This window comes from Dipodomys ordii, unplaced genomic scaffold (assembly GCF_000151885.1).
Source record: "Dipodomys ordii isolate 6190 unplaced genomic scaffold, Dord_2.0 Scaffold22, whole genome shotgun sequence".
In the NCBI taxonomy this organism is placed as follows: Eukaryota; Metazoa; Chordata; class Mammalia; order Rodentia; family Heteromyidae; genus Dipodomys; species Dipodomys ordii.
Genome location: NW_012267238.1, coordinates 27,004 through 42,682, shown reverse-complemented (window position 1 = coordinate 42,682; position 15,679 = coordinate 27,004). Strand labels below are relative to the sequence as shown.

The following is a 15,679-nucleotide window of genomic DNA, read 5'->3' as shown; positions in this document are numbered from 1 at the left end:
GATAGAATGCTAGCAAAAGCAGCTCTGGGACATGCCCAGGCCCTGAGTTCAAGCCCCAAGACTGGCAAAAAATAAATTCTTCAGACGTTCCTGCCTGGGTTGGCTTAGAGCCACAGTCCTCAGATCTCAGCCTCCCGAGTAGCTAGGATTACAGGCCTGAGCCACTGGTTGGTGTCACATTCTGTGACATTTCTGACTGTGCCTACACTTAGGAATGTGTGATCAGGCACAGCTAAGGCTTCAGGACAGCCTCTGGGCAGGCAGGAAGAGGGGGAGGCCAAGGCACTGGGTCCACGTGGGCTGCTTTGAGATAAAATCAGCAATTCCACCTGCTGTCTGGTGCATGTGTGAGTTTCACCAACCACCCATGTGGGAGTGCGCTACGCAGCTGACTGTGGGGAGGGGCACTGGGAGCAGGCAGGTGGCCAGACATCACACCAGCTCCGGCCACTCACACGGGCCAAAGAAAGGTGAAGGGTTACAGAAGGGGGCCTGGGCGTGCTACCCACTGGTCCAGGTCCTGCACGCTCACACCTGCAGAGAAAGGGTGCTGAGGAGCTCTACTCGGGGCAGCCCCAGACACCGTCCCCGCAGACAGAGCCAATAAGTAGGCAGTGAGCTCTAGTGCCAAAGGTTTATTTACCCATGAGTGAGCAGAGCAGGAGGGGGCGGGACCCTGCCAAGGAGGGCAGGGTGGTCAGCGGACAGGCTCAAGCAGGAAGGACAGAGCTGGTTCTGCTCTTTAGGGCTCTAGCCAGCAGGCAAGGACGTCAGGGACGCTGGTCCAGCGCCCCTTTGCTGCCCGTGGAGCTAGGGCAGTGTTTGCATAGTGATCAACTAACTGGCCTCGGCCTGACCAAGGGCCCATGGTTGCAGGATTGAAGAGGGGCCTCTGCCCCCCCTTCAGAGAAGGGGAATTGAAGGCATCGGTGGGCTCCCCCAAAGGAGTGAGAAACCCCCGAGACCCAAGGGGAGGCTCGCCCCAGGGGCGAGACCAGCGAGAGGACAGAGCAGAGGCGGGGCCTTCCCCGGCCACAGGCAGAGCAAGGCTGCAGAAGGCCCACTTAGCCGGTGACGAAGGTGGTCGGTGGAAGGTGGAAGGGCCTTTGCTTTCCGCACAGGCTCTGGGCCATTTTTGAGCCACCTCTGGGTGACTGGAAGTGTCAGGCACAGGGACCTGCGTGGCCAGCCGCACGGCCTTGGGACGCCCGCGTCCAGGCAGGTGGAGGGCCCCAGCCGGAGCCCACCCCCCAGCACCCTCCAAGCACAGCTTAGAATCTGGGGGTCACTCAGCGAGGTACTCGGGTTGGTTCCCTGGGTGTCTGCCACTCCTGCTGGGGAGGGGCTGGTAGCCGGCCAGCAGCCCCAGATTAGAGGAGGGACCCAGCGAGCCGGTCACGAGGTGACAGAGGCCCTGAGCGCAGAAGGGCACGAGGGGTGCCGGGCCTGGAGTGGTCTGACTGAGCGAGCCAGGCCCCTGAAGACAGAGGCCCCCCGGAGGAGGCAAGGGGCACCGGATGATGCAGCACCCCCAAAAACATGGAATCAAAAGACAGTGCTGGGGTCCCTCTCCCAGCCCAGGGTCCCAGCAGCCAGAGGAAGGGGAGAGCAGGCAAGTGAGGACTCCAGGAGCACCCGGGCACTGGGGTTGTCAGGAGAGGCCCACCACCGTCACCGGAAGGGCCGTGACAGGGCGGGGCTGGGGTCTTCAGGGGCATGCAGGGAGTCTGGGCCGGGCAGGCAGTGGGCCAGGGCAGGGTCCTGCGGCCGCCCAGCCTGCCCGGCCCTAGCTGTCCTCCAGGTGGAGGCCGATGAACTCCTGGATACACTTGCGGTACTGCAGCTCTGTGGGACTGCTGCCCGACAGGGCGCCTGGCTGGCCCGGGGATGCCTCTGCCTCCCGCATCTCCTCTGCCATCCGAGCAAGGCGGAGCCTGGGAGAGGCACGGAGAGTGAGGCAACCCAGCCCCAGGGGTCCCGGCCCACAGGGTCCCCCCGGCACTCACAGTGTGACGATGTCTGCATTGGCCACCTGCACTGCAATGCTTAGAGGGTCCTGCTGCTCCTGGTCCACTGCATGAAGGTCGGCCCCTCGTTTCAGGAACAGGCAGACCTGGCTGGGGTGGAGGGTGTGAGGGAACAGGCAGACCTGGCTGGCTGTGTGAGGTGTGTGAGGAACAGGCAGACCTGGCTGTGTGAGGTGTGTGAGGAACAGGCAGACCTGGCTGGGGGGGGGGGGTGAGGACATCTGGAGTGGGCTAGGTGCAGGGGAGGTGGGCACAGGTTACTCACCCGGTTCGGCCTAGGAGCGTGGCGTGGTGCAAGGGTGCGCGGCCCAGGCTGTCTCTTTGGTTCACATCAGCTCCATTTTGCAGAAGGAATTCACAGACAATTAGGGAGCCCTGGGGACAGAGCAGCTCAGACAGAGCCGGAGCAGTGCCCAGCAGGGCCCCTGCTCCTGCTCCGGGCCCCGAGTGTCGGGGCGCCCAGGTATAAACACGCAGCAGCTGCCACCTACACTCACCCCTAGCACTGCTTGCACCAACGGTGTCTTGCCTTCGTCCTCTGTGTCCACCCAGTTGACCTCTGCCCCGTGGGCCAATGCTGCGGCCAGTGCAGGAAGATCGCGGGCACGTGCCGCTCGGTGGGCCAGCAGCCCCGGGTGAAGCTCGCGTACGTCAGACAGACGCCAGGCCTCCGCTTCCGCCTCTGCCTCCCCACTGGACTCCTCTGACTCCACGCCCTCGGTGCCCCCTGCGGGGTGGAAGGGTCAGGAGCTCTGACCTCAAGCGGGGGAGGGGGCCGGGGGGAGGGGGGAAGGGCTGAAAGGTGAAGAGGCAGGCACCCACCCTCCTCAGTGACACTGTCCACCACAGAGCCTGTGCCGAAGGCCAGGACGTCGGAGCTGCCGTCGGAGCTGCCTCCCAGCCCACTGTCGCTGCTCAGACCTGGAGGACGGCAGGGGAAGAGGGTCCTGAGTTTGGCCTCCTCTCCGAATGCTAGGGGGGAGCTGGAGCCCCACTCACCTTCCAGGGAAGATGGGGGGTAGGCCAGCCCCCACGGGGTAGCAGGAGGCAGCCCTGCCCAGGAAAGGTGACCAAGTGTGCACACTCAGCCCACAGCCAGCTGTCAGGACTTCGCCAAGCCCTGGGGAGACTGCCCGGGCAGCAAGAGGATGCTGAGCTGTCGCTCCTGGGGCCAGGTCAGCAGCGCCCACACACACACACCGTCACCCGTACACACCTGTGTGCACACACCTTCACACACATTTCCACATATCTCTCCTGGCCCTCACTGCTTCTCTTCCGGCCTTAGACCTGCCAGTGTCCAAATGACCCCTCCCCAGCCCAGCTGACCTGCAATGCCAGCAGCAGCCGGTTCCCCCCGTGTGGGACACCAAGTGCTTTCCAAGGGTGTGCACTCTCAGGAGCCTCCCTCCTCCCGCCTCGGGCCACCCTGACGGGGGCGGGGCCCTGGGGCAGGGGGAGGGGGAGCCTCAAACACTTACTTCGGGGACCAGCCCCAGCAGCCCCAGCGTCAAAGTAGGAGAAGAGAGAGTCCAGCTCATCTGGGCAGAACAGTGAATCCCGGCGGAATTTGCGCTCCAATGTGCCTGCTGTGGGGGAGGGGGCAGCACTGGTCAGATGGGGAAACTGAGGCCCTGGGATGCCCCAGGCCGCGCTAGGAGCCAGGCAGAGCTCCCTCGAGGCCCTGCGACGCCAGGACCCAGGGTTTGAGGCCCCTCCCAGCCGCAGTGCTCAGCCACGTGAACTAGAATGCAGCGCTAGCGGTCCTCCCACCTGCGGACAGGGCAGCCACCGAGGGCAGGACGGGCTCCAGCCGGACCTTGCGGCGGGCGGTGGGGGCGTGAGGGGAGCTGTTGGGGCGCTGGCACTTGCGCGCCCGCCAGCGTCTTGGGGCTTCCCGGGCTGGCGCAGTGGGCAGCTTCCGCAAAAACTTCTTCTCCACGTATTTGTCCTTGATCCAGGCCTCCTTGTCCTGTCTGGACCACGGGTGGAGGTGAGGCTGCGTCTGCAGGCTGGGGCTTCCCGGCCAGGCCAGGCTGCTGCTCATCTCACCTGGGGCTGCTAGCTGTGGGCTTCCTGCTGCCCAGGCCCTCGCACTGGGCCTCATAGATCTGGTTCACGGTGGTATTTCCAAGCTCACACATCAGCTGGTGGGAAGAGGGTGTGGCCGTCAATCCGGGCTTCCCGACCCAGCTCCCACCCCACAGGGCTTCGGGGCCCTCAAGAACTGCACACCTAGCCGGGCTCCGGTGGCTCATGCCTGTCATCCTAGCTACTCAGGAGGCTGAATCTGAGGATCGCTGTTCAAAGCCAACCTGGGCAGGAAAGTCCAAGAGACTTTTTTTTCTTTTGTTTTGTTTTTGTCGGTCGTGGGATCTAAACTCTGGGCCTGGGTGCTATCCCTCAGCTCTTCAGCTCAAGGCTAGCACTCTACCACTTGAGCCACAGCACCACTTCTGGCATTTTCTGCTTATGTGGTGCTGAGGAATCGAACCCAGGGCCTCATGCATGCAAGGCAAGCGCTCTACCACTGAGCCACCTTCCCAGCCACCGTGAGACTCTTTTCTCCAATTAACTACCAGAAAACCAGAAGTGGCTCTGTGGCTCAAGTGGTAGAGCATGTGCCTTGAGCTGAAGAGTGCAGGGACAGCGCCCAGGCCCAGAGTTCAAGCCATGACCAAAAAAAAGAAAAAAACAAAAAGCTGCATACCTTTAACAGCTCGGGCTCCCAGGAGTCCAGGGTCAGGGACCGCACTTTGGAGCAGTGCACGCCCAGGCTCCTAGATAGCAAGGGGGCTGGGTGAGTCGGGGCACCGCTCCACCCGGGCACAGCCCCGCCCTGCCGGCCCAGAGCCAGGGGTCACCTGTGGATCCCTGAGCACTCGATGCACAGCAGCACACCCAGGTTGATGCTGGCCCAGCGGGGGTCTGGCTGGCCGCAGTCACCGCACTGGCCGTTGCCAGCCACACTCTGCACGCGCTGCAGCACGCTCTCCCCCTTGGCTCCACGCTCCCGGGGGTCCGTGGTGGAGTCAATGCTGCTTGTGGATGGGGAAGCTGTGCGGTCCAGCCTCTGGAGGGCGGTGTGGGGACCGCTCAGCCCTTCGGGAGCTCCACCCTCCCCGGCCGGAGGTCCTCCCCTCCCAGCCCGAGCGGCCAGAACAGGCCAGCGTCCCACAGAAGTACATCTGCCCAGGCATGTGTGCATACACATGCTCAAGCAGCACAACCCTGCTTATCCACACACATGCACTGCTGCTTGCAAACACATGCGTGCAGCCTGCAGGAGCCCTCACAAGCACACTGGGGTGTGCCCTTGCGTGTGGGATGGCGGGGTGGGCACACCTCACTGTAGCAGCTATCCGGGCTCTCCCGGTAGGCAGAGGCAATGCTGGCCTGCACTGCTTGAACCCAGGCCTGCCGCAGCTTCTCAGAGTCAGCCTGCAGCATGCAGCTCCTAGAGGGAGGGGCCGGTCAGGCAGGGAAGGCCCAGGGCCCCCACCCCACCGCGGGTGGGCCCTCCTCACTTGGTGGGTGACACGACCTCGAAGCAGAACCTCCGTTCGATGTCCTCACAGGGCTTCACAGAGCACAGGCGGAGGTCATCTACCACCACAGTCAGCACGTCCTGCAAGGGACGCCACGGAGCCCGCTCACTCAGCCCTGCACTGTACTTTCGTGCAACGCCCAAGCAAGCAGGTTCAAGCTCCCCATTTCCCTGGCCTCGTAGACTCTGGTACCCATCAGTGTCCTCAGCCCTGTGCCAACACCCGCCGAGTAGCCAGCCCCCAGAGTCCAGGTGGGCAGGGTTCTGGCCAAGGGAACCCTGTTTCCCCAGCACACCTTGAGCTTCTTCTGGTAGACCAGTTGGCTGTTCTGAATGGAGAACCAGCGCCTAGTGAGGGGAATGGAGGATAAGGGGTCAGAGCTGGCCACGTCCCCTCTGCTCTCAGCTCAGGCTGCTCTCAGCACTTCCCAAGGAAGGCCTCACCGATTCCATGTCTTGAAGGCATTGCTGGCTCTTTTAAAGAGGTAGCCCTCCATCACCACACCACTTGGTGCATCCACATCAAACTCCACTTTCGACTCATCATAGGAGAAGTCCTGGAAAGGACAGAGCCTGGCCTCAGGGAGTATCCCCCTCTGGAAGAAGCCACCACTGTCCCAGGCTCACCAAGACCAAAGGCTAAGACAGGAGATCCTCTACTAGCTACAGTGGGTCCTGATAGAATGGACGCCCTTACAAGGCCTCGCCCGCAGACCCCGAGTGTTCACAGCTGGGCCTGTGCTCTGGCCCCCACCCCCAGCTTACAGGGACAAATAGGCTCCACTCAGGAAGGAAGCTCCCCCACCCCACACACATCCTGAGTGCCCTGTGTCTGCTGCCAGCTGGGTGAGCTCCAGCTGCCCAACAGAGCTCCATTCAGGGGCTGGCAGTCCTGACTGCTGTGTCTCGCTGTCTAGCAGGACAGGCCTGGCCACCTGCTCTGGGCTAGGCAGGGGCAGGAAGACACAGCTGCCACCACTCTCCTGTGGGGGCCGGGGCCGGGCTCACCTGCACCCTGCCCGTGCCAGCAACTAGCCCAGAGGTGCCTCAGCACCGCCAGCGCTCTGGAGGAGGTGTCCTTGGTGCTGAAGCATCCCAGCAGGATGCTGCCTGTCCCACTGCGTCCCTGCCGTGCACACCCCACGCTGTCCCCACGTGCACACCCCACGCTGTCCCCACGTGCACACCCCACACTGTCCCCACGTGCACACCCCACGCTGTCCCCCCCCACGTGCACACCCCACGCTGTCCCCACGTGCACACCCCACGCTGTCCCCACGCTGTCCCCACGCTGTCCCCATGTGCACACCCCACGCTGTCCCCATGTGCACACCCCACACTGTCCCCACGTGCACACCCCACGCTGTCCCCACGTGCACACCCCACACTGTCCCCACGTGCACACCCCACGCTGTCCCCACGTGCACACCCCACGCTGTCCCCATGTGCACACCCCACGCTGTCCCCACCTGCACACCCCACGCTGTCCCCACGTGCACACCCCACACTGTCCCCCATGTGCACACCCCACGCTGTCCCCCCCACGTGCACACCCCGCGCTGTCCCCATGTGCACACCCCACGCTGTCCCCACGTGCACACCCCACGCTGTTCCCCCCACGTGCACACCCCACGCTGTCCCCATGTGCACACCCCACGCTGTCCCCACCTGCACACCCCACGCTGTCCCCACGTGCACACCCCACGCTGTCCCCACGTGCACACCCCATGCTGTCCCCACGTGCACACACCACGCTGTCCCCATGTGCACACCCCACTCTGTCCCCACGTGCACATCCCACGTGTCCCCACGCTGTCCCCACGCTGTCCCCATGTGCACACCCCACGCTGTCCCCACGCTGTCCCCACTCTGTCCCCACGTGTCCCCACGCGTCCCCACGCATCCCCACGTGTCCCCACGTGTCCCCACGTGTCCCCACGCTGTCCCCATGTGTCCCCACGTGTCCCCACGCTGTTCCCACGTGTCCCCACGCTGTCCCCACACTGTCCCCATGTGTCCCCACGTGTCCCCACGCTGTTCCCACGCGTCCCCACGCTGTCCCCATGCTGTCCCCACGCTGTCCCCACGCTGTCCCCACGCTGTCCCCACGTGTCCCCACGTGTCCCCACTGCGTCCCTCACACACATACCCCAGGTTCAGCTCTCACCTGCAGCAGCGTCTGAGGCCCCAGCAGGTTGGAGAGAGAGAGAGAGAGCTAGTGAGTGCTGGCTCTGCCCCAGCTCCCAAGAGTACCCCACACCCGTCTCTTCCCAAAGTCTCTCTTATCCCTGGACAGCCAACCTCTGTCCCGATGGGCAACAAGAGTCACCGTCCCACAGCTGAACAGAGGCCCTAGAAGGAGCCCACAAGTACTCTAGGGAGTGAGGTCTCAACTCCCAGAGCCAGCCCCTCCCTGCACTCAGCCCCCCCCCGCCCCCCCCCAAGAGGCTTCTAAGGACAGGGACTCTCCCTCTGAACGCACCTTCGGGGCGGGGCGGGGGTGGGGGGGCTCAGCCAGCACAGTGGCGGCAGGCCTAGGAGGACGGGCCCCAGTCAGGAGCGAGGGCTGCAGAGCCTTACCCGCTGCTGAACAGCTGCGTGCTTGCGCTCCATCTCCCGCTTCTCCACAGCACAGTCAATCACCAGCTGGTCCAGCTGTGTGTGGGGAGCATCAGCAGATCCCCTTCCCAAGCCCACCCCTGCAGGGACCCCCACCTCCCACATCTGCAGCTCACCTCAGCCGCCAGCTTCTTCATGTAGGGGTCCAGCTGGTGCAGCAGGTTGTGGCCCTGCTGGAAGAAGCTGTACTGGGCATGCATGAAGGACAGCATCTGCAGGGACAGACAGGCTGGGTGAGGACTGGCTCCCACCACCTAGGCCACACTGAAGCCACTGCCCTTCAGGGACTCACAGAATCCAAGATCTCAAACTTCTTCTTGGCCTGGAGGACATTGATCTGCAAGAGGAGGTGCCAAGGTGAGGCCTCAGCGGGGCCGGAGCCCAGGCGCCCGCCCGGCCCGGCCGGCCCGCCACTGGCCTTTTGTGGCTCTGATACCTACCCCAGGTCATCTCAACTCTGCTCCATACCAGAGTCACAACCCCATGGTCCAGGAGTCCTTTCCCATGTCCAGAGCTAAGGTCCCATCTAGGCAATGCCAGGATATGTTTTCTTTCTTTCTTTCTTTCTTTCTTTCTTTCTTTCTTTCTTTCTTTCTTTCTTTCTTTCTTCTTTCTCTTTCTTTCTTTCCTTCCTTCCTTCCTTTCTCTCTTTCTTTCCTTCCTGTTTCTGGTACTGGGGACTGAACTCAGGACCTCAAGTGCTCACTTGGCTTTTTCACTCAAGGCTGGCACGCTGCTGCTTGAGCCACACCCTCACTTCCAGTGCCTCTCAGATCAAGGTCGAAGCCTCTGCCCGCTTCTCACCCCACTCTAGGCCCTGGCCCGTCACACCAGCTCCCACCATGCCCACAGCTGTGTCCACAGCCCCTGGCTGACCTGCAGCACGTAGTCCAGGGCTAGGTGACGGAAGCACTTCCGGGTGAGGGTCAGGGCACCGGTGGCCTCCTCCACCTCATGGGGCCGGTGCCTTGGGGCCTGTGCGTTCCTCACCAAAGAGAGTTCCATGTCCTCTCGCACCTTGTCAAACTGTTTCTTCGTCTCTTTGAACTTCCGTACATCCCTGCGTGCCAGTGAGTGCAGAGCAGGACTTGGAGGATGCGCAGATATCCGGCTTGCCTCGCTGTCTGCTCCTGGGCAGGGTCTCTTTTCCTTGACTCCCTGTTCCCGCCCCACCCACCCCTGCAACCCCTCTCCCAGTCCCCCTGACTTCACCTTACTTTCTCCATTAATCCAGCCCAGGCCCCAGCCCCACCCCCAACTTCAGACCTATGTGTCCAATAGCCACCTGACACAGGTAGGGTATGTACCTCACCACACAAGGGTGCCGGGCTGGAACTGTCCTCATCCACCCGTTCCTGTCCCTTCCCCCAGTGCTTACCCTTGCCAACCCCCTACAGCCTGGGGCTTGGCCAAGGGCCACCTGGACAGGCCCCTCCCCTACGCTGGAGAAGGAAGAGGCCTCCCACATCGTCCCCCGGTACCCGGGTACAGGGGCCTGGGGGTGCTGCAGGGGTTCAGGCTGCTCACTCTTTGACGAAGTTGTGGAGCTGCTGCCGCACAGACCTCTGGGCCTGGTCAAACAGGACCTGGGACAGAGGCAGGGAGGGGTCTCTTGGGTCCCCACGGGCTCTCAAGGCAAAGCCCTGTCCATCTACACTCCTAGCTGGGCATTATGGGAGCGGTGTTCAGTCCTGCCCAGACCCAGCTCCCTGCAGAGAACATGCCGCCATGGCTTGTCTCGCACTTGGAGCCAGCCTCTTGGGGCCAGGGTAGTTCCCATCCTGGGTAGTGCCCAGGGCCAACAACTGTGGCCATCTGCTCATCTGGCCCTTGGCCAGCCGAGGGCCAATGCCACCAGATACTCTTGTACAGCTCCACCTCCAAGTGTCCAAGAGGGCCGTACACTCAGGCCACCTCCAGACTGCCTGCCCTGTGGGGCAACAGCAGCAGACCAGGTCAGGGAGGGGGCTAGTGCAGGCCCGGCTGGGGAGTGGGGAGTGCTGAGGGGTTTCTCTGCAGCACTCAGAATCAGACCCCCTGCAGGAAGGAGGGCTGGCCGGGCGGGACTGGCAGGCTGCCAGGTGGAGCCTCACTGATCTAGTTTATTTCTGCACTTCCTCACAAGGGTGGGGCCCATGTTTAGTCTGGGGCTCCGGTTCCAGGCTGTGCCCCCCAATGCCTTAGCCTGCCCTGTGTGTCCATTCACTTTGGTGCTGGGATCCTACAGCATGGACCCCTCTCTACCCCACAGACTGGGGGAGCAGAGTGGCCTTCCCTGCTGGCTGCTGCCATCGCCAGGCCCTGAGAGGAGGCCAGCTCTTCTCCAGACTGGGCAGAGCGCTCTGGGCCATGGGGAAGCTCAGAAGGGAGCGGGGAGCCCATGCCTGACGGGGCTTACCGTGTGGTAGTTCACCATCTCCTGCAGGCTGTCTCCGAACCTCTGCAGACATTCCTGGGGAAGTAGGGAAGGCATGCTGAGATGGCAGTGCCAGCAGGGCAGCAGGCCGGGTGGCTGGCATTCCCACGGGACCCACCAGCACCCTCCCTGCCCAGGGGACACAGAGCCGCACCTGGGGAAGAGCACAGATGCCCACGGGTTCCCAGGACCGAGCGTCCTCCGGAGCTGCCTCCCTTTCCCTACGCCCACATGGAGGTCACGAGCCAATGGCCCCTCACCGAAATGACGGCGTCGCCCTGGCACTGCTGGGACAGGTCTCGGATGCCACTCACAAAGAGCCTGTTGGTGGCGACATAGGCCTTGCCGGCCTCAATCATACCACTGCACAGCTTGACCAGCTGTGAAGGGAAGGAGGGGGCGGGGAAGGGTCAGGGGCTGCAGTTCACACCCACTCAATGCCAGGCCTCAGAGAATGTGGAGACCAGGCTAAGGGCAGCCCGAGCTGACTCAGGACACATCTACACCCCTGTGGCCAGCAGAGGACTTTCTACAGGCCCAGAACTCGCTCCTCAGAGCAAGAGGCAGGCAGGAGAGGGGGCAAGGGTCCCAGGCTAGAGGGCTCTCTACATGAGCTCAGGGACACTGGCTTCCTGCTTCCCTCAACTGTGACACCTGCCCCCCCCCCTTGGCCTCTAACCAGTCACACAAAGCACGGCCCCAGCAACTGTTCCCTTCAGCCACCAGCGGTGGTCAGCTACCTGGGTGAAATGGGACTGGGACCGACTGCGTCCTGGTGGGGTGGGACCCAGGACCGACTGCGTCCTGGTGGGGTGGGACCCGGGGCCGACTGCGTCCTGGTGGGGTGGGACCCAGGACCGACTGCGTCCTGGTGGGGTGGGACCCGGGACCGACTGCGTCCTGGTGGGGTGGGACCCGGGACCGACTGCGTCCTGGTGGGGTGGGACCCGGGGCCGACTGCGTCCTGGTGGGGTGGGACTCAGGACCGACTGCGTCCTGGTGGGGTGGGACCCGGGACCGACTGCGTCCTGGTGGGGTGGGACCCGGGACCGACTGCGTCCTGGTGGGGTGGGACCCAGGACCGACTGCGTCCTGGTGGGGTGGGACTCGGGGCCGACTGCGTCCTGGTGGGGTGGGACTCGGGACCAACTGCACCTGGTGGGGTGGGACTCAGGACCGGACGGCCGACTGCGTCCTGGTGGGGTGGGACTCGGGACCGACTGCGTCCTGGTGGGGTGGGACTCGGGACCGACTGTGTCCTGGTGGGGTGGGACTCAGGACCGACTGCGTCCTGGTGGGGTGGGACTCAGGACCGACTGCGTCCTGGTGGGGTGGGACTCGGGGGCCGACTGTGTCCTGGTGGGGTGGGACCCGGGGCCGACTGCGTCCTGGTGGGGTGGGACCCGGGACCGACTGCGTCCTGGTGGGGTGGGACCCGGGGCCGACTGCGTCCTGGTGGGATGGGACTCGGGGGCCGACTGTGTCCTGGTGGGGTGGGACTCAGGACCGACTGCGTCCTGGTGGGATGGGACTCAGGACCGACTGCGTCCTGGTGGGGTGGGACTCAGGACCGACTGCGTCCTGGTGGGGTGGGACCCGGGGCCGACTGTGTCCTGGTGGGGTGGGACTCGGGACCGACTGCGTCCTGGTGGGGTGGGACCCGGGGCCGACTGTGTCCTGGTGGGGTGGGCTCGGGGCCGACTGCATCCTGGTGGGGTGGGACCCGGGACCGACTGCGTCCTGGTGGGGTGGGACTCGGGACCGACTGCGTCCTGGTGGGGTGGGACCCGGGGGCCGACTGTGTCCTGGTGGGGTGGGACCCGGGGGCCGACTGCGTCCTGGTGGGGTGGGACTCGGGACCGACTGCGTCCTGGTGGGACTCAGGACCGACTGCGTCCTGGTGGGGTGGGACTCGGGGCCGACTGTGTCCTGGTGGGGTGGGACCCGGGGGCCGACTGTGTCCTGGTGGGGTGGGACCCAGGGCCGACTGTGTTCTGTGGCCCTTGGATCACATGGGGTAGGACACCAGTAGGGGAACATGGTGCCAACCCAGGCGCTGTGCATGGCACGTGTGTTGACACAGCCAGGTGGGTGAGTGCTGATAGAAAGTCGGGCTATTAGCCATCCTAAGTCTAGTCTGGGAATGGGGCAGACAAGACAATGATGAACCCTCGGCTGCCCCGCCCCCCAGCCTGCCCTGACCTTGTCCAGTTTGGCCTCGATCTCCACCACATCGGTTTCTACCTCATCGATGGTCGCCCTGCAACAAGAATGGTTGTTGGGTGGACCAGCTACGCTGGTCGGTCAGGCCTAGAGCCTCCTCTCCCCTTGCGTTCTCAGAGAGGCTCTGCTGTTGGCTGGGATCTCCAGGAAGTAGGAAGGAGACCCAAACACCCTGCCTGGAGGCCATGACTGAAACCACCCAGACAGCCTGAGACCGGCACCCCCCAGGCAGGGGGTGGTGGTGGTGGAGCACACCCCAGGGAGGGGTCACACCCCAGGCAGAGGGGGTGGGGGCCATGTCAGCTGAGACCCTTCTGGGCTCTGACTACTGCAGTCTAAGAACAGACCTCAGCCCCTGCGCACAGCAGGGGGCCAGAGCCCCCGGTACCCAGGGCAGTTACAGCATCTGTCACCTCCCTCTCTCTAGATGAACGTTGACCCAGAAGACCCCACCTAGACCCCCCTGGCCCCTGAAGGTCTGCCCTTCACCCCTCCTCCTAATGCAGCCTGCCATGGCCTGACGCAGTGAACCCTGGAATAGACCTGGCGTGAGCCATCAGGTAACGGACCACCAGGCTCCAAAACAGTGAGAGGCTGTCCTAGACTGGCAACAGGCACAATGCACTGTGGAGAGAAGAGATGGCTAGGCTTCCTCAGAACACACCCCCTCCAGGCCAGCCTGACAATGGGGCTGCCTTGGAGAGGGAAGAGTTATTGATGACATCACCAGAAGCCAGGAGAATCCCCGGAAGCCAGAGGCAGATGGAGCAAGCACGTGACCCCCTTATTCTGCCAACAGGAAGTCAGGAAACAGGGACAGGCTCCACACACACACACAGACACAGACACAGACACAGACACACACACACACACACACACACACCCTGTACAATTAGCTCAGCTGGTGAGCTGAGTCCATCTGTCTGAAGGAGTATGAGGGCCCCTGGGAATGGGTGCAGGCCTCTAGAGATAAGTCTGGGGGGACAGTGAGGAGAGGCCACAAGACCTAGCAGTTCCTCACCGCCCCATCCCTGTGTGGGAAGGGGGAGGGCCTGTAGTTACATGAGACCACAGTGTATATTTGCTTTGGTGTTGGTCCTAGTGCTTGAACTCAGGGCCTGGATGCTGTCTCTGTGCTTTGTCTGCTCTGCCACTTGAGCCAGCTCCACTTCTGGCATTTTTGGTGGCTAACAAGAGTTTCAAGGACTTTCTGGCCCCAGCTGGCTTTAACCTGTAATCCCCAGATCTCAGCCTCCTGGATAGCTAGGAACACAGGTGTGAGCCACCAGAGCCCAGTTGCTTTCTTTAATTAGGATCTGGACGGAATTGGCAAGGCTGTCCAAGCTGGGGACCTTCAAGAGTCCTGGATGTGTGCCCTCCCTGCTAGGACGTGAACTCTCTAGACAGCCCCCACCTGTTTTGAGGGACTAAGGGGTCCCTGGGCTCTGGAACAGGGGGGCAGGGACACAGAGTTGCAGCATCTGTTGGGACCACTGCTGGCCCATGCTCACAGGGTGCCATCCCAGCCTGCCCTGCTTAGGAGAAATGCCCGTCACCTAGGGTCCTAGCCCAGACCACTTGCAGGTAGCTACCACAGCTGTCGGAGACCCTCCACCTAGGGGAGTAAGTGTAGGGACGTCTTGGCTCTCTGAACAGGCTGGGCAGCTCTGACAGCCTGCAGGAGAGCTGCCGCCCCTGCCTGGCTGGAAAGCCGGGGCCTGAGAGGTAGCGAGGGCAGGGTGGCACCAGAGCTGGCACCTGTGCTCCCTGGGGCAGAGTGGGTGTGGAGCAGAGCACAGAGGGCTCGCACGCACGCACCCACCCCAGTGGGGAATGGGAAGCCTCCACAGGGCCCTGGGATTGCCGGGGCCGAATACAGGGTGGGAGGGTCCCCTTCAAGGCTGTGACTCAGCATCTGAAGCCCCACCCAGGGAAGGGCCCTCCGAGGAGGCTAGGCAGCCCCATCCCTAGCGCCTCCCCTCCCCCCCAGCAGTTCTGGGGCTCTGAGGCATTCCCGAGGTGGTCACAACCCCTCCCTGCGTAGGACCCCTCCCATCCCAGGCCCATGTCCACAGCCTCCTATGAGCCCTGGCCAGGGGCTCCAAGGCCAGGCCAGGTGACAACCTCAGTGACACCTGAGAGAGTTGGCAGGGGACCTCAAAACCCTTCCAACCAGCACCTGCCCCAGACCACCAAGCGGTGTCCCTGGCCCAAGGCCATGTCTGGGCAGTTCACGTCAGCCTTGGCCTGGTCCTTGGTGCCGCCTTCCCAGGGTACCTCTCCCACGGCAGCCCCACAGGTCCACCCGGCTGGCTGTGGAAGGGAGGCCAATGGGGTTTGGCTGGCAGCGCCCAGACCCTCAGCAAAGGAGGAGGAGCCGAAGCTGCCAGGGAGGGCCAGGGCCCAGACCAAGTCCCTGGCGCAGACCTCTGGCCTCATCCCTGCGAGCAGGCTGGGATGGCAGGGCTCCCGGGGCGCCTTCTCCAAATCACAAAAGGCGTCTGGAGACCTCTAACAGAAGACCCCCAGCGCCCGGCCCAGGCCGCGGAGCCATTGCTGGGGGTGACCCTGACCTGCCCAGCCCCAGACTCCTGGAGGCTTCCTTGCTGCTTCCCCGTGGTTTTGCAAGGGGCTGGCTCCAGGACTGCTAGAGCAGCCTCGAGATCTCCCGTTCTCAAGCATGAACGACCAAGCACACGCGTGCAGAGGAATGACACGCTCATACACAAACATGCGTCGGCCACGGCTCGGTGTGTGCCTCCAGGGGCAGGCACGCGAACGGCCCCTGGACCCGGCATGTGCCTAGCAGCGTGCCAGCGCGCCCAGGCCCGCAGGCCGCACCGCAGG

At 63.5% G+C, this 15,679-nt stretch overlaps 1 protein-coding gene across 1 annotated transcript; it reads right to left on the bottom strand.

Moving 5' to 3' along the window:
• Positions 1-631: 631 nt before the first annotated feature.
• Positions 632-15,271, bottom strand: Acap3 (ArfGAP with coiled-coil, ankyrin repeat and PH domains 3). Its single transcript, XM_013013914.1, has 24 exons — positions 15,012-15,271; positions 12,812-12,869; positions 10,870-10,989; positions 10,592-10,645; positions 9,721-9,779; positions 9,070-9,253; positions 8,486-8,530; positions 8,310-8,405; positions 8,155-8,229; positions 7,742-7,753; positions 6,019-6,131; positions 5,871-5,922; positions 5,555-5,655; positions 5,373-5,484; positions 4,892-5,100; positions 4,738-4,807; positions 4,080-4,174; positions 3,801-4,003; positions 3,509-3,616; positions 2,850-2,948; positions 2,525-2,754; positions 2,293-2,402; positions 2,007-2,117; positions 632-1,934 (listed from the first exon to the last, which is right to left on the bottom strand). The coding sequence occupies exons 1-24, from the start codon at positions 15,269-15,271 to the stop codon at positions 1,787-1,789; spliced, it is 2,724 nt and encodes a 907-aa protein (XP_012869368.1). The 3' UTR covers positions 632-1,786.
• Between the last annotated feature and the right edge of the window lie 408 nt (positions 15,272-15,679).